This window comes from Mauremys reevesii, linkage group 11 (assembly GCF_016161935.1).
Source record: "Mauremys reevesii isolate NIE-2019 linkage group 11, ASM1616193v1, whole genome shotgun sequence".
NCBI classification, from domain to species: Eukaryota; Metazoa; Chordata; order Testudines; family Geoemydidae; genus Mauremys; species Mauremys reevesii.
Genome location: NC_052633.1, coordinates 47135343 through 47158444, shown reverse-complemented (window position 1 = coordinate 47158444; position 23102 = coordinate 47135343). Strand labels below are relative to the sequence as shown.

At 43.3% G+C, this 23102-nt stretch overlaps 2 protein-coding genes across 11 annotated transcripts in view; one reads left to right on the top strand and one right to left on the bottom strand.

Moving 5' to 3' along the window:
- CCDC148 (coiled-coil domain containing 148) overlaps positions 1 to 22610 on the bottom strand; it is a 122048-nt gene extending 99438 nt beyond the window's left edge. For 2 of the 10 annotated variants that reach the window (XM_039493498.1, XM_039493506.1), the window contains exons 1-3: positions 22541 to 22603; positions 19691 to 19746; positions 905 to 970 (exon numbers count right to left, since the gene is read on the bottom strand). In XM_039493498.1, the coding sequence (XP_039349432.1) occupies positions 905 to 970; positions 19691 to 19697 (73 nt within the window). In that variant the 5' untranslated portion in view covers positions 19698 to 19746; positions 22541 to 22603. Of the gene's footprint in view, positions 1 to 904; positions 971 to 1829; positions 1853 to 13285; positions 13451 to 19690; positions 19747 to 22150; positions 22460 to 22540 lie in introns of those variants that run through there. The other 8 variants (XM_039493502.1, XM_039493503.1, XM_039493500.1 and 5 more) reach the window with 8 other exon arrangements.
- A 158-nt stretch (positions 22611 to 22768) lies between these two features.
- PKP4 (plakophilin 4) overlaps positions 22769 to 23102 on the top strand; it is a 213957-nt gene continuing 213623 nt past the window's right edge. The window contains exon 1 of the mRNA XM_039494065.1: positions 22769 to 22897. The gene's annotated coding sequence lies outside the window, so the exon portion shown is untranslated. The remainder of the gene's footprint in view (positions 22898 to 23102) is intronic.

The window sequence follows — 23102 nt, the reverse complement described above, 5'->3', positions numbered from 1 at the left end:
TCATGTCCTTCTTCTACACCTTTCTTTGTGCCTTCTTTCATGTAGCCTATGCCTGGAACCTCCTTCTGAACCCAGTCTCCACCCTCTTCATTTAATCATGCTTCAAAAAAATGCACTCCTTCAAGGAGGCTCCTAAAGCCAATGGGATCTGCCTACACAAGATTTCAGTGTAGGAGGGATTGGAAAGAAAAGGCCCATCTCATTAGGTTACCTTATTTAGCAAAGCTTGCTACTATGTTTTGGTGTCAACATACCTTCTGATGTATTATTAAAAATAAAATGACATGGGGTGATGCTTCCAATATTGAGGTATGTGTTGCAAAAGAGCACCACATAAAGTGCTAATGTAAACATCTGCAAAGCTACCTCATTATCCTCCTTAGTGCTCTCCTTTGCTGTGACGCCTACAAAAAAACTTGACAATGGTTAGGCCAGTAGTAATCAGACCTCTGCCTACTACAGTGACCAATATTTTCCCATTGTTTTTTCTAGTACTCCCCTATCAGTATCCATCTGTTGTGCCTTATACTTGACTTTTGGGGGCAGAGACCTTTTTGTTCTGTATTTGTACCTTAGTACCTAGCTCCTAGGTGCTAAGGTAATACAAATAATTTTATGAACAATATTTACCTAGTAACAAACCAGATGTTATGACATTTACATATTACAGCTGGCCAATAACTAAAATGTGAAAGAAAACAAACAAACCAACCAACCAACCAGTGGCTTCCAAAAAGACCCCAGATGATTCCTTCATGATAGAAGGAGGGTTTTTTTAATACCAAAGATCAGAATGTTATAGTGCCATTCATATGTTTGTAATTGTATACAGGAACTTATAAATATTGTTCTATTGTAGACTGAAAGAACAGTTAAACTGGAATAAAAACTCAAATAGATATACCTATGTCACTAGTCCTGTGAGTTGTAATGAATGTTCGAAGATCCCTTCCACTCATGTTTCTTGCATCTGTTGAGAAATAAAAGTTTTGATATTCTAAAAACCAATTTAGCTAAGAAATTGTAATGCTCTTATTTTGTTTGTACACTGGGACAGAAAAGCTAGTGTCATATTGTTGAAACTACCTTCTAACCAGATAATAAATTATAAGGGTTCATCTTTTGTTTTAGGACAGACTTCATGTATCGCTTTGTGAAACATTAGCAAAATCCCTTTTATATTAGATTGATGACATTAGAAGAAATAGAAAAAGTAACAACTCTGTGGTAGATCTATGTTACTCAGAAAAATACAGTCAAACATGAAGTCATGCACTCATTATACACATATTAATAGCTGAAAGCCAGTGCTGTTGCATGGGTGCAGCCATAGGCACCGACTCCATGAATGCTCCAGGGCCGGAGCACCCATGGGGAAAAAATGGTGGGTGCTGAGCACCCACCGGCAGCCAGCTCCCCGCCACTCCCCATCCTGCCTGCCACAATCAGCTGTTCTGCAGTGTGCCAGAGGTGCCGGGGGTGGGGGGGATAGGGAGGGGAGGAGTGAGGGCCGGGCATGCTCAGGGGAGGGAGCAGGAAGAGGTGAGGTGGGGGTGGGAAGGGGTGGAGTGGGGGCATGGCCTGAGGCAGAGCTGGGGGGGTTGAGCACCCCCCCAGCAGATTAGAAAAAGTCAGAGACGCTGGGTGCAGCATTTGGGCCAAGTAATCCGCCATCTGTTCAGCCTTCCTCATACAACCAATGAAACCGTTGCATGCAAGTTAGCTGTAGAGTAGGAGTAGTGATAGGTCAGAGATAACTCAACCAATCATGGCATAGATACATGACTTGCTGTTGCTTGGATATATTTTGTAAAATCAAAGTGACTGACCTTATCATCAACATTAACGTCTCTTGGCCTGTGCCACTTCTAGCAGCTCCCATTGGCCTGGAGTGGTGACCCGCAGTCAGTGGGAGCCATGATCGGCCGGACCTGTGGACGCCGCAGGTAAACAAACCGGCCCGGCCCACCAGGGGCTTTCCCTATACAAGCGGCATCCCAAGTTTGGGAAACACTGGTCTAGGCCAAGACAGGATAGCTGATTGATTGTAAGCTGAGCAGGACAGACTAAACACCACTATTATTAGTCCCTCAGAATTCTCTACAAGTCACCTGCCCAACCACTTACATCTCCCCATTAACCCAGAACTAATCCATTCTTCTCCCAAACTACCTATCCCTTAAACAACTCCCGCTCCATCACCCACTCAACCCAATCCCCACATCCAGTACACAAGTTTCATTCAATTCACTATACTGAGTCAGACAATTGCTGGTTAGACATATTCTCTCTCCCTCCACCCCTCTCCTGAGATTTTCACTACTATCACTTTCTCCTGCATGAAATTTAGACAAAGAAGTGCATAAGACTGTCCTGAAAATTTATCAGTGCCAATGATGGGTGAGAAGTTAAAGGTGACCTGCAAAGGGACAAAAGTTGGATTTGTTTGTGTCTTTATTTTTGATGCATAAAGAAGCCCTGCATTTTTTCAAAAAACATACATTTTCTGCCTGCTTTTAAATTTTAGTAATATCAGGAATGCCTAGTCTTATCTTCCATGTTTTCTTGGAGGAGTTATTGGATGTTTTAAATAAGATGTCTCTAATAGCCTATATATTGTTGAGGAAGGTCTATCTGAATAAAAATAACTATGCTTCTTGTGCTTTCATCTGGTATTTTTGATACTATATCCTACAAGATTTTCAATCTCCTCCCACCCACCTACTCCCCCAAAAAGCAGTATAGACAAGACAAAACATGAATTCTTAAGACAAACAGAAGGGAAAAAAATTAATCTAAAAAGACAAAACCTAAGGTTGCCAACTTTCATAATTTTATTAAAAATCTTACAATATTTATTTTTCCTAAAAGTCCCAGTTCCTTTAGCGTGGTTACATGGGAATTAAGCCTTCATTAAGTTTATAGCCATCACTATAGTATAGGAAAGCATGAAAACATGAATCCTATTGGCCTATAAAACAGAAGACAAAAATACTTAAAATATTTTTTTCTAATTTCTATTTTTAAACCTGACTCATTTTTTAGTTATATTGGAAATCTTTTAGAACTTTTTACAAGAAGTGGAACAGAACAAACCCATTTTTCCTTTGCTTAGTCCTCCAAAAGAAAAAGGGGAATTTATTAACCAGGGATCACAATTAAGAACAAAAGGAAAGGTGTGGCACAAACTCAGAGAACAATCCTATCTATCTGTCAGAACCTAGCAAAAGGATTTGCACTTCTACCAAATATGGCCAGTGTTTAAGCTTATACACGTATCATATTCAATTATATTCTCCCCTGTGTAGGAACCTATAATTCCTATCAATCATGCAGGCTTCAAGAGAATAAACCCCTCAAACGTGTTTCTATGTGCTTTGCTCTGAATGTCCTGTCTATAACAGGCTTTCTATTCATTCCTCAGTCAGAGTATCTTTGGTTATCACTTAGTTATTATCATTATGGGAATGAAAAACAATATTCAGCTTAAGTGACATATTAGCATAGTAATGTTATTCTACATAACACATCTGCACTAGCAAGAACAGACCCAATTCTCTATTTGGAAGACAAGATGCTCCCCAGGTAGGGTCGCCAGGTGTCTGGTTTTCAACTGGAACACCTGGCCGAAAAGGGACCCTGCCAGTTCTAGTCAGCACTGCTAACCGGGCGGTTAAAGTTCTAGTTGGCATGGGGCTGGCAGGCTCCCTATGCAGCACCCTGGAAGCTGCTGGCATGTCCCTCCAGCTCTTAGATGTAGGAATGGCCATGGGGGCTCCGTGCACTCTGCTCTCCTTCACCTCCCCCTCCCCACCTAGTGCCGGCTCTGCAGCTGGCATTGGCCAGGGTGGAGGCAGGGTGGGAGTGGGGGTTGAGCACCCCTAGAGGAAGCCAGTGCCTGTATCTGATCTGAACACTGATCTGCAAGCACACTATCACAAAGCCTCCTGGATTTGCAAGAGAGAGTGAACTGATCAAGCCCTTTGTGAGCCAAGCTGCTTCAAACTTCCTGCAACATGCGTGGCAGGCAGTAAAGTTTTCCCACACTGCACCCTGTTCTAGGGCTAAAGCGGCCAAATTTGAGGGTGTGTGCTAGGGATTCTGGGATATGGCTTCTTTGACCTGGGTCTGCACACTGCAGTGTGGAAGCCAGAGCCTCAGGTTTGAACACAGGTTAGAAAAGTCTTAACATAGGGTTAAAATACAATAAAGATGCTCAAGCCTTGTAAGTAAGGTTCCCTAACATGGGTCAGCTGACTCAAGTCCCACTAACCCTGTGCTTACCTTGCAGTGTAGATGTACCCTTATAGTTTTCTATTCATGCTCCCCACTCCTGCACCTGATGACATTCCCTTTGATTTCAGTGTGGGAGAATCTGGGATGAGGGAGGTGTTCATCAGCATGCACAGAAGGCAAAACCACAGGCTAAAAATTGTTGCTTGAAACATCTCATCATGGCTTCTTAAGGTGCTCTGATGCCATAGTATTCCCCCAGAGCTCTGTACTGCTCCCCCAGCCAAAGGGATATTAGTGCTGCTCTAAGAGCTCTGTGTAAGCTTGAACGCTTGTCTCATCAACAGAAGTTGGTCCAATAAAGATATTACCTCACCCACCTTGTCTCTAATATCCTGAGACCAAACAACCACAACAACACTGCGTACAGCGTATTGGTCAGTTGCACTGCAGTGCAACTATTCTGTATTAGTACGGGCATTCTGCTTTCTAAAAGTGCTTTGATTGCATAGGGTTTTGAATCACTAGTATTAAGGAAATCCCCACTGTGCTGGAACAGTCTGCACAGTTGAGTCAGTGGAGGAACAGTGATTCAGCAATTTCAGGGGGAAAAAAAAAATCTACTTGCATTTTCATTTCCATTCTGACAAACGTAACTCAAGGAAATTATAAGTGGCAGAAATATTGCTTACTTTATCTTGTACCTCTATCCTAGTTCACAAACTAGGAAGTATTTTCTTATTGTTTTTATTCTGAAGGATAGACACTGAATTTTCTATTTCAATATTTCTATTTCAAGGTGGGTGAGTGTAGCCCATAGGGCTAGCTTGCCTTTATTATATTTAGCAGTAATGCAAGGAATCTACAGGCCTGTATTCTGTAAGACATTGGCTTGAGCAATTAGCATAAGACTTGAGGCCTATTAACTGTGGCACAGATAAGTGACCTAGTGGTCACCCCTAAGTTTTGGGGAACTGGAAATAGAGTGGGAGGGGGAATTTTATCCATAATGACATCAGCCAACCACAGGAACATGAGCTAACATCTGCAGATATCTGATCACAAGAGTGTGATGGAAACGAGTTGATATAAGTTGAGACCATTAATATACTAACATATAGGAAAATGATACCCCAACATTAGTAGGGTGAGGAAATACAAGTAAGGAAGAGGCGAGAAACCCCTACTAGATATGCATTAGATATAGAGGCATCCGCATAATATATAAAAGCTGTTTCCCCAACCTGGGTGTTAAGACAGAGGCCTGGTCTACACTACGAGTTTAGGTTGAATTTAGTAGCATTAAGTCAAATTAACCCTGCACCCATCCACACAACGAAGCCATTTTTGTAGACATAAAGGGCTCTTAAAATCAATTTCTGTACTTCCCCCCGCCCCCTGACGAGGGGAGTAGCGCTGAAATCGACATTGCCGGTTCAAATTAGGGTTAGTGTGGATGCAATTCGACAGTATTAGCCTCCGGGAACTATCTCACAGTGCACCATTGTGACCACTCTGGACAGCAATCTGAACTTGGATGCACTGGCCAGATAGACAGGAAAAGCCCTGCAAACTTCTGAATTTCATTTCCTGTTTGCCCAGTGTGGAGAGCTGGGTGACCATGCAGCCCCAGAATCGAAAAAGAGCTCCAGCATGGACCGTACGGGAGGTACTGGATCTGATCGCTGTATGGGGAGATGAATCCGTGCTATCAGAACTCCATTCCAAAAGACGGAATGCCAAAACATTTGAAAAAAAATCTCCAAGGCCATGGACAGAGGCCACAACAGGGACTCTCAGTGCCGCGTGAAACTTAAGGAGCTGAGACAATCCAAAGAATCAAACGGACGCTCCGGGACAGAGCCATAGACAAGCCACTTCTACGCTGAGCTGCAGGCAATTCTAGGAGGGGCCCTCCATCACTACCCCTCCCCTGTCCGTGGACTCCAATGATGGGGTACTTTCAGTCACCATGCCTGAGGATTTTGCAGACAGGGAAGTGAGGAGGACGACGAGGTTGAGGAGAGCACACAGCACACTGTTCTCCCCAACAGTCAGGATCTTTTTCTCACCCTGACTGAAATACCCTCCCAAGGTGGTATCCCAGACCATGAAAAAGAAGGGACCTCTGGTGAGTGTACCTTTGTAAATATAAAACATGGTTTAAAAGCAAGCATTTTTTAATGATTAATTTGCCCTGAGGACGTGGGAAGCATTCGTGGCCAGTACAGCTACTGGAAAAGTCTGTTAACATGTCTGGGGATGAAGTGGAAATCCTCCAGGGACATCATGAAGCTCTCCTGGAGGAACTCTAAAAGCCTTTGCAGAAGGTTTCTGGGGAGAGCAGCCTTATTCTGTCCTCCATGGTAGGACACTTGACCACGCCATGCTAGTAGCAAGTAATCTGGTATTACTGCATGACAAAGCCTTGGCAGCATATGGTCACGGTGTTTGCTGGCATTCAAGCAATATCCATTCTTTATCTCTCTGTATTATTCTCAGGAGAGTGCTATTGTTCATGGTAACCTGGTTGAAATACGGGAATTTTATTAAGGGGACATTCATAGGTGGCCGTTCCCACTGGGCTGTTTGCCTGTGGCTGAAAAGAAATCCTCCCTGCAGTTAACCAAGCGGGGGATGGGGGTGGTTTTTAAACGATAGTGACTTTATTTCCAAGCTGTGATCGAAGGGTGGAGGGTGTTGGCTTACAGGGAATTAGAGTCAACCAAGGAGGCAGGTTTTCATCAAGGAGAAACAAATAGAACTTTCACACTGTAGCCTGGCCAGTCATGAAACTAGTTTTCGAAGCTTCTCTGATGCGCAGCCCTTCCTGATGTGCTTTTCTAATCGCCCTGGTGTCTGGTTCCGCCTATTCATCAGCAAGATGATTTGCCTCAACCTCCCACCCCGCCATAAACATCTCCCCCTTACTCTCAGATTGTGGAGCACACAGGAAGCAGCAATAATAATGGGGACATTTGGTTCGCTAAGGTCTGAGCGAGTCAGTAAACTGCACCAGAGACCCTTCAAATGTCCAAATGCACACTCTACCACCATTCTGCACTTGCTCAGCCTATAGTTGAATAGCTCCTTACTACTGTCCAGAGTACCTGTGTATGGGTAGGCTGGGTCCCCAAGGATAACTACAGGCATTTCAACATTCCCAACAGTTATTTTCTGGTCTGGGAAGTAAATCCCTTCCTGCAGCCATTTAAACAGACCAGAGTTCCTGAAGACACGAGTGTCATGAACCTTTCCCGGCTATCCCACATTGATGCTGGTGAAACATCCCTTGTTATCCTCCAGTGCTTGCAGCACCATTGAAAAGTACCCCTTGCAGTTTACGTACAGGCTGCCTTGGTGATCTGGTCTCCTCTCTCTTCCAGTTGCTCTTAACTGCTGTGCAAAGTGTCCTTTCTAACTGCATCTAGAGCACAAGGACCTAGCTGCCTAATCTCTCTCCAGGCCTAGATACAAAAATTCTGTTACTCTAGTCTGGGCAGCTCAGCTTCATCCTCTCTTATTTGCTGTCCAACCTTATTACCCATTATTTATAGAATAGTCTTCCTAAGCTCATCTGCAAGCCTACACTCCATATTCAAGATCTACAGGAAACTACCTGATGGAGGAAAAGTTTGAGGAATAATTGTTTTATTATAAAATTATTCCCAAACACGACTGTTTTATAACCTTATAATCCAGTTGAGGCCAACACCACCTTGGCTGTTTTATTATATATTTGTACCCCTTCCCTCTAAATGTCTGCCTGACTTTACACTGAGCTTCTAATGACAGGAACCATGCCTTCTTTGTTTGGAAAGCCTACTGAGGACACTAATAAGATTTTAACCCTGTCTTCATCCTCTGATCTTTTTAATGTCACTATATCCTAGCCAATGCTCATTCCTCCTGTTATACTTATTAAAACACAGACAGTGTTTTAATAAGCTTTCAACAGCCTTCATTCCTTTGAAAAAGGTCTATCAGAGCAAACTTGAGGGAGAAGAGTTTATATAAAGCAATTTTAGTTGGCCTGTTTTCAGTATTTTTGTTACTATTGTTCCAGATATATGATTAGGTAAGAGCTATTCCCTCCCAGCCTAGCTGTTCATCTGTCCTACAATGAAGTGATACGCTTCTGTTTGATCTCAATCTCTTTCAATGGAAATTATTCTAATATCACAAATTCAATATTATGACTTCTCTAAAGCATTAAGGAAGAAAATATGATAGGTTGAGAAAGAGCAAGCCCTTGTTTAAGCCTCTATTTTGTCTTCAATAACTAGAAAATGTAGCAAGACAAATGATGAAAGAAATAAAAATTAAATGGATTTCTGTTTTAAATTTGATACATCCGAAACTTTCTTCCACTATGAGAGTCCCTAGGAGTGCAAATTCAGACTCAGCTTCAAGGATTTGTTGAAACTTCAATGCAGCCTCAAAGGTGGAAGCCTTGATGCATCTTGGAAACCAAAATTACAAAGGGTGAATAAAGGAAAGACACTAACCCAAAGTCTTCCATACACAGAAAATTAGGTGCTCTGAAGTACCGCCAAGTCAGCCACATCTACACTTTTTAGTAAACAATAAAAATTACTAATCCTGAATTACTGTTCATGTTGATAATTTTAATGTTCTATTACTATTACTTCATTCAGATTACTTATTACAGATATTTGTTTAATTACAATACTATTCTGAGACTTTATGTAGAAAAGGTTTCATTGTATACAAAGTTCAGGCCTGACCCCAAATTCTTTCTTTAGATAAATGCCCAATGACTAAAATGGCCTGACTGAAGAGTGCAGGATTATGTCCCCTATTCAACAAAGCAATTAAGCACATGCTTAACACACACATCTATATCCCACTGAACTCAACAGAATTTAAGCACACCTAAATATTTTCTGAACTGGGATGTATATACCCTGAAGGACCCATTCTCCTCCAACTGAGATCAATGGAAGTTTTACAAGTGACTTTGATGGGAGCAAGATTGGGCCCTTAATTTGGGTAAATTGTTGTAAGCACTTCTTGGGTGGCTGAAGGCTACATAAGCCACATGGGTCACTGAATGCATGAGAGTTTTGCCATTGACTTTAATGGGACTAGGATTTCACCTACTGAATTCAATGGAACAAATACTGACAGAATCAGCCTTTAGTTTGTCAGTTTCTATCTTGGTTCAAATGTCCATCAGGCGACCAAAAATTCATTTTCAAGAAAAGGAATATTAAGAGTTGTTTTCAGGACATACTATTCAAAAAGGTGATCTCAGAAACTGAATTAAAAAAAAAAAGTCAAACGGATAGTTTCCTTTTAATACAAAACCAGTAATGTACAGTTATATTGTAATATTGAAAGCGTTAATACAAAATACAAAGAGAGTAAATTTTTAATAAAAAATAATACCCTATCAAGCAGTGGCATGGTAGTGTGTATCTACACTGTCTGGGTGGTTAAAGGCTGTGTAATTCACATTGGCTTGTATCATTGAAGACAGTATATTATAAATTTGTCTACCCTCCACCAGTGCTACCACTATTGTAAATAGCTTACCATACAAAACTAAAAATACCAGATGCCACTAGAGATTTGTCTACCCTTAAGGTTCCCAATGGAGCACAACTGGGAACTTATCTGATTATTTTTTGAATGTAGACACAGTAGGGTGACCAGATGTCCTGATTTTATAGGGACAGTCCCGATTTTGGGGTCTTTTTCTTATATTGGCTCCTATTACCCCCCACCCCTGTCCCGATTTTTCACACTTGCTGTCTGGTCACCCTAAGACACAGTCTAGATGCTTGTGGTGTTTAAAAAAAAAAAAAGTTTCTTCCTGGTGTTCAGGAAGCCTCTTGTCTTCAGTGCTGTTTCTTTCAGAGGCTTTGAATATGTTTAGATGGTTTACTGAACTTCTGGTCTGATTGTTCAGGTTTAAGGACCTGTTAATTACTTTACCATTGCATGTTGCGATTCAGAAGATTAGGATATGAATGTATAATTGTGGCAGTTCTCTGATAATCATATTGAGAAAACAGATGATGGATTAAGAAGGGAAATCAGAATAAATATGAGGAAAAGTGAGGAAGAACCACTTCTGGATGTAAGGCTGGGAGTAAAAAGAGAATGTAATACATATTATCCTTAATTGGTCATTCCCTTCTGTCAATTCAACTAGCTACCTGAGAACATCCATTCACAGTATTTCTCTTCACAAGTGCTACCAAAAGTCTGACACATCCTCCTCTTCACAAAGAGGAACATACTATTACAAATAGATAGTTTTATGCTCTAGTATTAAAACATTTATGGAAAATTCCCCTTTTCTCAATATCATGCAAATGTGCAGTCTTTAAACAAAGAAAAGATGTATTTGTAGAAATAGTCAGATATCAGAAATCACATCTCCCAAAAACAGCAGCAGTCTTTTTTGTCTCTGATCATCTCATTATTTCTTTGTTAAATGAAATTGAATCTAAAGTAGGAAGATCAGTAACATTTACATATGAAGCTGGTTGGATTTATGGGACACTTTGTCCACAATACAAACAAAAGTGAGTTCATATCCTTCATATCAGCATATTGTAAGTCAATATGGTTGCCCTTTAATTTTGAGTATTTTTGAAATATCACATCTGAAATAAATGAATCTAAAGTCAACATCATGAGAATTAACAAATAAGGCAAAAAAAACAAACAAGACTATTGGTTTAAAAAGAGCTGAAAGGGGACATGAAAAAAGCAGGAACCGAAGTCACCTATGTCTGCCAAGCTATTTTGAATGACATGATTCAGCTGGTGCTTTGTTTTTCTAAAAAAACAAATGCCCTATACAGCCAATTTCTGCTGACCAAATGCATCCATTTAGAAGTTAGCCAGCAGCAGACAGTATGCCTGTCAGTCTCAAAGGCTCAGTAGAGAGAAAATACTGCTCTCAGTGCAGACATTTCCTGTAATTTCCTCATACACATTTTGGGTGAAATCCTGGCCCCTTAATGTACGTCTACACTGCAATGAAAGACTGCTGCTGGCCCAGGTCAGCTGACTTGGGCTCATGAAGTTCAGGGCTTCAGGGCTAAAAACTGCAGTGTAGGCTTAGGCTGGAGCCCATGCTCTCCAGACCCACCGCCATTGCAGGGTTTCAGGGCCAGGGCTCCAGCCCAAACCTGAACATCTACACTGCAATTTTAGCCCCACAATCCCGAGTCAATGGACTCGGGCTCTGAGACTCAGTGCCGTGGATTTTTTTTTATTGCCGTGTAGATGAACCCTTAGAAGTCAATGGCAAAACTCCCATTGACATTAATAGGGTCAAGATTCATCCCTAGATTTTAGGATTTAGCACATTAAAAAGTTGTAGTATTTTAACAGTAACTTTTTAATTTAAAAAGAAATTTTCCTTTTCTCCTCGCCCTACATATTTCTCTGTAAAATGTGAAAGATTAATAAGTTACAAATAGAACATCCTTAACTGCACAACTTGAAGTAACAGCCACACTTCAAGTGGTAAGGTGCCTTCAACCAAGAGCCTGAGTTATATGCCAGACATTTACAACTGCTTGATTTAACAAAAACAACCCACACCACAACAAACACAGAAAACCCCACAACACTAAAGTTGTAGATAAACTGACCTTTAGACTTACTCAGATAATAGATCTGCTTGCTCGCCAACCCACATAAAAAACAGCTTTACCATACCAGAACACTGAACAGCTATCACTCTATTGCACTAGCATCTATCCAATTAAATCTGCATCACTCATTTAGTACAATAGAAATAAAGTCATTGTAATAGGACACTGCCATAGAACCAATGCTTGATGCATTAAAAACAGACATCTTGGCTTTGCCTAGATATTTATTTTTGATAAACAAATGCTTTGGTTTTGCTTTATCTACCAGCTGGAAACCACTATCCTATGCCAGTGTTCCCTGGTGTTGTTTTCAGTGTTGTTGTAGCAGTGTTGGTTCCAGGCTGAGAGAGAGAGACCAGGTGAGCCAGGACCTGAAAAAAGACCTCCATGTAGCTCGAAAGCTTGTCTCTTACACCAACAGAAGTTGGTCCAATATGAGCTATTACTTCACCCACCTTGTCTAATATTTTATTTTAATATTTGCTTTTAAATCCAGGGTTGCTGGAACAATTTTTATAGTAGGGGTGCTGATTATGGAAACCATGTATTTAGTGTTTCTCATTACTACTTCAAGCCAGAGGGTGCGGGAGCACCCCCAGCACTCCAAGTTCGAGCAGCACTGTTTAAATCTCATCTGTTGCAGCCCCACATTTTGGGTCGAAATGTCTCTGCCATCCCTTCAAAACTCATGATCTAGTCACCTCTTTTGACTATAAAGCATTCAATCCATAAGAGCAAAGAACAGAAATAACAGTGCAAATAAGCATAGAGGAAGTAATTGAAAGTTGCTTGGGGTTTCCTATTTTAAGAACATTAATGAAACATGGTCAAGGTCCAAAACTTGACCTGCCTTGTAACTTAAAATCAAATGAGGCAATCTTCTAGTTTCCAAAAATATTTAAATTAATATCTACCTTTCTGTTAAGAAATAATGCCACCATTTTGTATGACCAACAAAATGTGTTTTGTCCTCCCTTTGTAGTAGGCATCTTCCCAAAGCTCTGACTGACACATAGCACGTTAAACTTATGTCTATGAAAACATCATACCAAGCTAACTCAGAACAAAATATTAGTCAAATAGAAAAGGCCAAAATTGGTAAGGAAGAAACAGACTCACAAATGCAGGGCTGGAAGGGACCTGAAGATGTCATCTAGTCATTTTAGTGCATCCTTCCATACTGAGGCAAGATAAAGTATACCTAGACACATGCCTGACAGGTATTGGTCTCTCTAGCCTGTTCTTAAACCTCACTGGTTACCTAATTCCAGTGCTGAACATTCTTATAGTTAGAATGTTTTTCCTAATAGCTAACCTAAATCTCCCTTGCTGCATTCTAAGCTGACTGCTAATCAGCTCTTCAGTGGACATGAAGAACAATTGATCACACTCCTCTTTATAGCAGTTCTTACCACATTTGAAGACTGTTCTCAGATCCCCTGGGCTTTCTTTTCTCAAGATTAAACATGCTCAAAAACTCTTCCCTCATAGATCATGTTTTCTAAATTTTTTATCATTCCTGCTGCTCTCCTCTGGTCTTTCTCCAATTTATCCACATCTTACTTAAAGTGTGGCACCTAGAATGAAACAAAATACTATAGCTAAGGCTGCAGCAGTACCAAGTGTGACACCATGGCACCCCAATATTTATCACTGTCATAATTAGGATATGTTTTGTACAAAGTATGCCTTGTGAGATATCACTCAAAGTCTTGATCTTCTAGATCAGGGGTGGGCAAACTTTTTGGGCCAAGGGCCATATCTGGGTGGAGAAATTGTATGCAGGGACAGGGCAGGGGGTTGGGGTGTGGGAAGGGTGCGAGGTGCAGGCAGGGAGCTCAGGGCAGGGGGTTGGGGTGCACGAGGGAGCTCAGGGCTATCATTGTATGTGAAGTTAGGCTATGTATGTGTTAGAATGTTTTCAACCTTGTGAGGTTGAAAACATTCACAAGCAGCCTTTCAGGTACAACAGTAAAAAGGCCAAATAATGTAAATAGCTTACTGAGGAAATGCACACAAGCACAAGGATTACCTCAGGAACTTTGTACAACAGAAGCCTCTCAGACACAGCACTACACAATAGGAACTGTTTGACCCAGGTCACAGCAAAAGAGCTTTCCAGCAAGTGGGAAGTAGATATAAAAAGGGGACTATGACATCATGATGGGACCTCACTCTCCCTACACCACATCTGGCAACACCTGAGGGGCAAGGACTGAACTATGGGAAGTGATGGTCCCACGCTAGAGGGATTTTTAGCTTGTGTATGAAAACCTGGGAAAGCCAACGCAACTTGTGCCTTAAACAGGCTGGCAGATTCTTATCACTCAGGGTGAGAATTTGCTAATTCATATCCTACCTATCTAGTAGGTTAAGCTCAGTTTGCAGTTTTGTTTATTTACTAAGGAATCTGCTTTGATCTGTTTGCTATCCTTAAAACCCCCCACTATCTTTTGTAGTTAATAAGCTTGTTTTTATTTGGTCTAAAACTAGTGTGTGGAAATTATAATTTGGGGCAGAAAGCTGTTGCATCTCTCTCACCACACTGAGGGAGGGGACGAATTTTATAAACTTATGCTGTACAGTTTCCTGTACAGCATAAGACGGTATAATTTTGGGTTTACACTCTAGTCTAGAAGAGTGCGTGTGCCTTAGTTGAGCCTTCCCATGCAGAGCTGAAGCGCCAGCTGGGTGTGTCCCTATCTGTGTGTATGCTGGTCAAAAAGCAAGCTTGGAGAGCTTGGCAATTTATCACAGCATGGAGCCCAGGCTGGTGGGTCAGGTGGGCTCAGTGGTATCCCAGTTCCAAGTAGCACCCTGGGGGGGAACCTGTCACACCCAGTACAGCAGAATATTTACCTCCCATGTCTTATAGGATGCCCCGTTAATAAATACACCCCAGAATAATAGCCTCTCTCTCTTAACTGCATCACATTACTGGCTCATATTCAATTTCTGATCTACTATAACCCCCAGATCCTTTTCTGTAGTACTACCGCCTAATCAGTGAATTTCCCCTATTGTACAGATTGACTGGGCTGATGGGGCCCACACACAGGGGCCCAGTCAATTTGGGGACCACACATGAACAGATGGAACTCTAGCCCCACCCTCTGCTCCTCCTTTCCCCCTCCTTCCCTTCCCTCAGAGGCCCTGCCTCCAGCTCAACCAGAACCCTGTGGAAGGGTGGTGAGCAATATCCCCTGTCCCCAGGCAGAGCTGGCTGAGCACTGCTCACCCAAGCCCCACACTGAGCTGGGCCAAGCCCCCCCCCCCCCCCAATCTGGCATGGCACTCAACCAAGGGCCCCCCTCACCTAGCACTGGAGCGAGCCCCTCTCCTATCCCACCCCCTGCAGCATGAAGCTCACCCAAGCCCCTTCTCCCTTTCCCCCTCGCTAATGTGGGGCTGGTGAGAGCCACTCGCCAAAGCCCCCTTCCTTGCCTGCCCAGGGCTGGCCTGAGCCCCACCGCTCACCCCGACAGCTCCTTTTTGGCAAAACTGGGCATTTGTCCCATTTGCGCTTGCCAATTGGTGATCAGTTGGAAAGAAAAAATGGGACAAATGCCCAGTTTTGCCAAAAAGTGTCAGGACGTCTGGGGCCAAAATAGGATATATGGTTAGCCTAGGCCAGGTGTCCCCAGACTTTCAGTCACACCCTCCCCCTTAGCCGATCCTGTGCCTGGAGCTAGGGCCAGGGCCAGGGCCAGGGCCAGGAGTGGGGCTGGGGTCTGCAGTCAGGGACTGAGGCCTGCAGTCAGGGACTGAGTGGGGGTGTAGCCAAGAGCAGAACCACAGCTAGGGCTGGGGGGGGCAGGGCAGAGCTGGCAGTAGGGCTGGGCCCTACTGTGCACCCCAAAATGTTCTTCCATGCCCCCTAGTTTGGGGACCAGTGCCCTAGGCTGTTGTAAGAGCTGTCCAGGGAGCCCAGGCAGCTGTGGGGAGCCCCACACCCTGCATCTGCCTTGGGCAGGCAGATGAGGTGCCTAAGAGCAGCCCCTGGCCTGTGTCCCTGCCCCCCCCCCCCCCCAGGGTGTCCAGGGCTCCCCACAGTGGCCCAGACTCCCATGGCTGGGAGGGATATGGGGGACCCAAATGTTCTGTGCCCCAGGTCCCCAACGTTCTTACTCCGCTGCTGTATGCATTTGATTATTCCTTCCTAAATGTAAGGCTTTGCCCTTGTCTTCACTGAATTTTATCTTGTTGAATTCAGACTAATTCTCCAGTTTGTCAAGGTCCTTTTGAATTCTAGTCTTGTCTGCCAAAGTGCTACCAACCTCTCCCAGTTTGGTGTAATCCCCCCATTTTATAAACTACTCTCCACCTCCATTATCCAAGTAATTAATGAAAATATTGACTAATAGCAGACCCAGGACCCAACTAGACGTGTCCTCCTAGTTTACTGCAACCATTGACAGTATTTCAACCAGTTATGTACCTACAACATCTAGGCCACATTTCCCTGGTTTGTCTTACTAAAAAAAAATCTCCAAGATCTTCCACATCTACTGCTTTCCCCCTATCCACTAGGCCAGTAACCCTGACAAAAAGAGAAATTAGGTTGGTGTGACCGTAAGCGCTGACTCCGTGGGTGCTCCAGGAAGGGTGGACTGGGACAGGGCCAGGGGCTCAAGCACCCCGCAGTACATTGGAAAGTCAGTGCTGTGGGTGTATTTAAGGTTAGTCTACATTGAGGGATCCATCCTCCAAAGTCCTGATCACTCCAGCCCCAATCTAGCTAAGCACTAACCCCCATGCTTAACTTTAAGTGCATGTAGTCACAAGTTAAAGTGTTTTGCTGTGTAGGCACCAGAGTGCTCAGCACTGTCCAAGATTAAGTATGGATGATGAAGTATATTCTTAGAGTTATACTGAACATAATGGAAGAGATAGTTTCTTCCCCAAGTACTCTAGTCTAGATAGACCAAACAATGCCTTAGATACACTTAATGAAATAGATTACTGGGAATGGGATTTCTACAGTAATAGTGCTATTATTAAAAAGTGTTATATGGTGGATTAGCATTAAAGAACTTCACAGAAGTGGGTTTTCAGTAGGGATTTGCATGAAAGGGTGATTGCTTGGCACACCAGGAAAAGGAGAGATTTCTAGGTGTAAAAGCAGCATGGAAGAAAGCATCAAGATGAGAGAGAGAAGAAGCTGATATGCAGAAGCTCAGAGTGAGAAGGAAAAGAAGAGCAGAGATGTAACCTAAAATGAGGTTACATACAGTTTGAAAGAGAGAAGTGGCATTATCCTGCAAAGGTGCTTAAGTAGCTTGATCTTTTCAAGAAGGGGAAGGAACATTAAGCACTATGTTGAGCACAATTTTACTACATCTCATAGAATCATGATTTAGTTAAGTCACCTTGCTCATCAGCAGCTTTGCAGAACTGCATTGTCTAGGGTACACAAACTGGTCCTGTAATTCACCACTGGCAATAGGAATAGTGGAAGTATTATATAGCCAGGGCTCAGGTGTTTTTACCACCACACCAACTAACCCTGCTCAAAGGGCCAGAATAGATAACTACCATCTACTTCAATGGATTTTGGATCAGACATAGCCAATTCTATCAAAAATTGTTTCTCAGTATTAAAAACCTAGGAGAATGCTAAAAAGATTAGTATATTTATTAATATTCACCTGTATGAAGCAATTTACATGATAAATTACTGCAGGTTAACTGATTTAACGGCAATATTTTTAAAAAATAGTTATCAAAACATTAGTTTATTGAATGATGTATATTTTACAAATAAGCTTTTATTAAAAAATCAAAATAATAAACAAGCAATTTTAATAAACATTTTAGGTAAGACTGTTAACATTGCCATTAAGAAACCCTTAAACAATCCTAAAGACGCATGGCTTTTTTTTTTTTTTTTTTAAATCAAAGCCATTTGCCACATCATAATACTTGGTGTCGTCTATGCAACATTGATAAAACATCTGAGATGGGTGCATTGGTGCCACAGCTGTAAAGCCAGTGGAGACTAAAATACACAGCATTCAATAGTACATTTTGATATATAACAATTAAAGCAGCCCAGAATCAGTGATTCAGGAGTTCCATCTGAAAATTGCCATTTCTGGACATGTTAAATTACAGTTTGAGGCTTCACTGGGTCCTACCTAAAGGGTACTGATCTGCTTTCATTCTCAGTGCAGTAGATCATACAGTTATGGCAGTATTTTTTTCAAGGTTGTGTAAGTATTTTGAACCCTTGATGAAGGCACAATGGGAACATACAAATTATTGCTTTGTATTTTGTAGAATGAATATGTAATTCAGGAGTAACCTTTTATGGAATGATTTGTTTTCATTCTGGTCTTCTTTATGGTGTTTAAGAGGTGAAAATTTTGTTTTTATAGTAGCTACATGGTGGCTGTTTTGAACATAGGTGTAGTTTGACTTCCATATTTGGAGAGGGCAGCTCCAGTCAGGCCAACGGGGCCACATGGGGGGGGCAAATTCCACATGTGACGGAGGCTTGCAGTTTGGGGGGGAGAGTAAGAGAATGCCCCCCCATTTTCCTGAAACTACACCCATGGTTTTGAAGAAGGAATTCATTGCTTCTCTCTCCCTCCCGCTGAGATTGCTGAGGAGGATGTGTGATGTACATGCTGTGGCAATCATTGCAGGATGTTTAATTTGTCAGGGCTAGCATAGAGGGTAACAAGAAAACATTCTACAAATACAAGACGACCAAAGACAGGATAGGCCCATTACTCAATAACAAGGGGAGGGGGGAAAGACAGAAAATATGGAAATGACAGGAGTGCTAAATGACTTCATGTCAGTTTTCACCAAAAAGTTTAATAGCGATTGGACATCTAACAGTGAATGCCAGAGAAAATGAGATAGGACAGGAGGCTAAAATAGGGACAGAAGAAGTTACAAGTTACTTAGACAAGTTAGATGTCTTCAAGTCACCAGGGCCCGATGAAATACATCTTAGAATTCTCAAGGAGCTGACTGGGGAGAGATCTGAGCCATTAGTGATTATCTTTAAGGCTACGTTTAGTCATCGGTATTTTTAGTAAAAGTCATGGACAGGTCACGGGCCATAAACAAAAATTCACAGGCCCATGATCTGTCTATGACTTTTACTATAAATACCCACCCTGACAAAAACTTGGGCATGGGGCCCATGAGTGGTTGGGGGGGGAAGAGGAATACAGGGGCACTGCAGGATGTGATCCAGGAACCCCATTGGTACGGGGGGGGGGGCAGGCTGTGGCCCAGGATCCCTGCTGGTACTGAGGGAGGGGTGTGGGGTGGCAGGGGCTTCCTACCCATCTGTGTCCCTGCAGCTCCTAGACAGCTCCACTGCTCCTGCCACAAGCACTGGCTGCCGCAGCTCCCATTAGGCAGAATCACAGCAAATGGGAGCTGTTGGGGCAGGATCTGCAGGCGTGGGCAGCATGTGGCGCACACATCCCCTTCCCCAGCCCCTCTGCCGCCTAGGAGCTGCAGGGGGCCCTACGCCAATGGGAGCCAGGGAGCCCCCCACCCTGAGGTAAGCACCCCTCCTGCACTCCTCAACCTCCTGCCCCTAGCCCTGAGCCCCCTCCCACACACCAACTGCTGCTGCTGGCCCAGAGGCTGCCCAGCTGGGGCAGCCCCATAGCCAGCACCAGCTGCTGCAAAAGTCAGAGGTCATGGAATCCATGACTTCTGTGACAGACTCATAGCCTTAATTATCTTGAAATGTCATGGAAGATGGGAGAAATTCTAGAGGACTGGAAAAGGGCAAATATAGTGCTAATCTATAAAAAGGGGGAATAAGGACAACCTGGGGAATTACTGACCTGTCATCTTAACTTCAGTACCAGGAAAGAGGACAGAGCAATCAATCCACAAACACCTAGAAGATAATAACTATAGTCAGAATGGACTTGTCAAGAACAAATTGTGTCAAAGCTACTTAACAGCTTTCTTTGACAGGGTAACAAGCCTTGTGGATGGGGAAGGGGAAAAGCAGTAGATGTGATAGAGAATCATAGATTATTAGGGTTGGAAGGGACCTCAGGAGATCTAGTCCAACCCCCTGCTCAAAGTAGGACCAATCCCCAAATCCCTAAATGGCCCCCTCAAGGATTGAACTCACAACCCTGGGTTTAGCAGGCCAAATGACTTTAGTAAGACTTGATATGGTCTCACATTTCCTTCTCAAACAACCTAGGAAAATAAACCTGGATGGAGCTACTATATGATGGGTGCATAACTGGTTGGAAAACCCCAGAGAGTAGTTATCAGTGGTTTACAGTCAAGCTGGAAGGGCATATCAAGTGGGGTCCTGCAGGGAGCAATTCTGGGTCTGATTCTGTTCAATATCTTCATCAATTATTTAAATAATGGCATAGAGAGAATGCTTATAAAGTTTGCAGATGATACCAAGCCGGGACTGCTTGCAAGTATCTTGGAGGATAGGATTAAAATTCTAAATGATCGACAAACTGAAGACATGATCTGAAGTATATAGGATGAAATTCAATAAGGACAAGTGCATAGTATTCCACTTAGGAAGGAGCAATCAGTCAGACACATACAAATGAGAAATGACTGCCTAGGAAGGAGTACTGCAGAAAGATCTGGCAGTTATAGCAGATCACAAGTTAAATATGAGTCAGTGTAAGACTGTTACAAAAAAACAAAAACAAACAAAAACAAAAAATACCCACATCCCACAAACATCATTCTGGGATGAATTAGCAGGAGTGTTGTAAAGCAAGACATGTAGAAATTCTTCCACTCTACTCTGCACTGATTAGGCCTCAACTGGAATATTGTGTCTAGTTCTGGGCACCACATTTCAGGAAAGATGTGGACAAACTGGAAAAAGTTCAGACACGAGCAACAAAATTTATTGAAGATCTAGAAAACATGATCTATGAGGGAAGAGGGAAAAAATGTGTTTGTTTGAAAAGAAGACTGTGAAAGGGGACATAACAGTTTTCAAGTACATAAAAGGCTGTTACAAGGAGAAAGGAGGAAAAAAAAAATAGGTTGTCCTTAACCTCTGAGGATAGGACAAGAAGCAAGGGGCTTAAATTGCAGTTAAGGCGGTTTAGGTTGAACATTTGGAAAAACTTCTCAACTGTCAGGGTAGTTAAGCACTGGAACAAATTGTCTGGTGAGGTTGTGGAATCTCCATCATTGGAGTTTTTTTAAGAACAGGTTAGACAAACACCTGTCAGGGATGGTCTAGAGTGCAGGGGACTGGACTAGAAGACCTCTTGAGGTCCCTTCCAGTCAACCCCTTGAGGGCCCTTCCAGTCCTATGATTGTTTTATGCTGTAATAAAATTTTGTTATTCCTGCTGCACTCATTTTTGTTGTTGTGTGCATAGCAGCATTTGGTGACAAAATGGAACACCTAACTGAATGAATGCATAGTGCACTGTGCTACCACACTGCTCAGTCTCCAGAGCTGTCTTGTTAGTACTTTCCAAGAGGGCCAGATTCATTACTAATATTTTTAAAGTCATCTATGTTAGATAAGGTCTGAAGACAGTGAGTAGGCAACATGCTTAAAGAGCTGTGATAAAATGACTTGCTTCCCACATTATCAGCACAACAATAAACAGACCAAGATTAAAGTTATCATAGAACAAAACATAGGTTGAATGCTGGTTTACATATTTATTATATAAATAACCCAGAAACTGAAGTCTAGCTGATTTCATAGACAGGCAACAACTCATCACAAAAGTTTGCATCCACAAAACAGGTTTTACATTCACCTTACATAGGCAGGATAATATCACAATAAAACTTAGTAGTCAGATAATGCTATATATTGTATTGTCTGTTTAGGACTTCTAATACTGCAGTGATACATGCTACAGATATTATTTCTTTAGCAGGCACCATTTCCTTAGTAATTTACTGGCCTTTTCTGACTCTACTAAAGGGCTGCCCTCTAATAGGAGAATTTTTCCCAGCATACCTTTCTCAGGCTGCCCCTTTAAATTTGGAAGCATCAAGCAGCTGTAATGCTAAAGTAGCCATTTTGTAACTAGTTGCTGCTTCCTGTCTTCCAGGTAGGAAGTATTCTTAACTCCTATTATATTTGCTCTTGCTCATGACTAATATATGGCCCATTCCAATATATCTATAGCTACAGACAGCCATTCTCTCACCAGATCCACTTATACAACATACAGGAACAACAGTCTGTGACTGAACAGCAGCTGCTCACCAGGAGCCAAGCCTAATGGGGGCATGGGGGGAGTCAAAGCTGAAATCAAGGCTGGGATTCACACTTACCGGAAGGAGAAGGATGGATTCTTAGATGGTATCTTAGGAGACCTCCACCCGCCCCTAGTTACTAGCAGAAATGGATGGTCTGGGGGCAAATGTCACTACTAGGGTGGGAACTTTTTTGGATTTTGCACCACGTTGTCAATGCATTTCCTTTCCCCTCGCCTCACTTTTCCAGCGAGACAGGCGAGCCTGACAGTCACCAAGCCCGGGCAGGGCTGCAGCGTGCTGGCGCCCGTGTAAACCCCCTGCTTCAGAGGCCCCAGAGCGTGGGAAGAGACCCTACCTCACCCAGTTACCCTCCCACCGGCTCCCCTCTCTTCCCTCCCCCGCCCAGGGACCTCTCGCCGCCCGGGGCCTTCCCTCTTCCCGCTCCCCTTCCACCGCCGCACACACCCGAGCCTCGGGGAACTGCAGCTCCGAGTCTAAGTCCTTCCACTCAGCCCCATCACAGCATCGGTAACCATAGAAACCTCAAGTAACCGGCTCATTGGGTGATTTAATATGAGGCAGTGACCAATAGGGTGCGGCCCTGAGCAGGGCTCTTCCAATAGCATTGCTGCACAAGGCAGGCCGGTGTGCTGACGTCAGTGGTGGGAGGCGGGACTAGGGAGACTAGGCTGAAAGGGGGTCGGGACTCGGCGGCGGCTGCACCGCCACCATGGAGACCCCGGGATAGGGCCCGGCCGGCGGGGAGGCTGCAGCTGGGGCCCCTCCGCGCCTAGCGCTCCCGCCAGCGGTGTCATCTGTGCGGTGAGTGAGGCCTCGGGGGCACTGTAGGGTGGGGGGTCCCCTGGGGCGGGACCCGGCTCCGGATCAGAGGGGAGGCTGAGCCAGGAGGGAGCCAAACCAGCTGTAGGGAGCCGAGGAGAGAGGTTGAGTCTCCCCGAGAGGGTCGTGGCTCCTGGTTTCTCCCTTCACCCCCAGATCCCTTCCCCACGAGGTCTCCGTCTTTTCA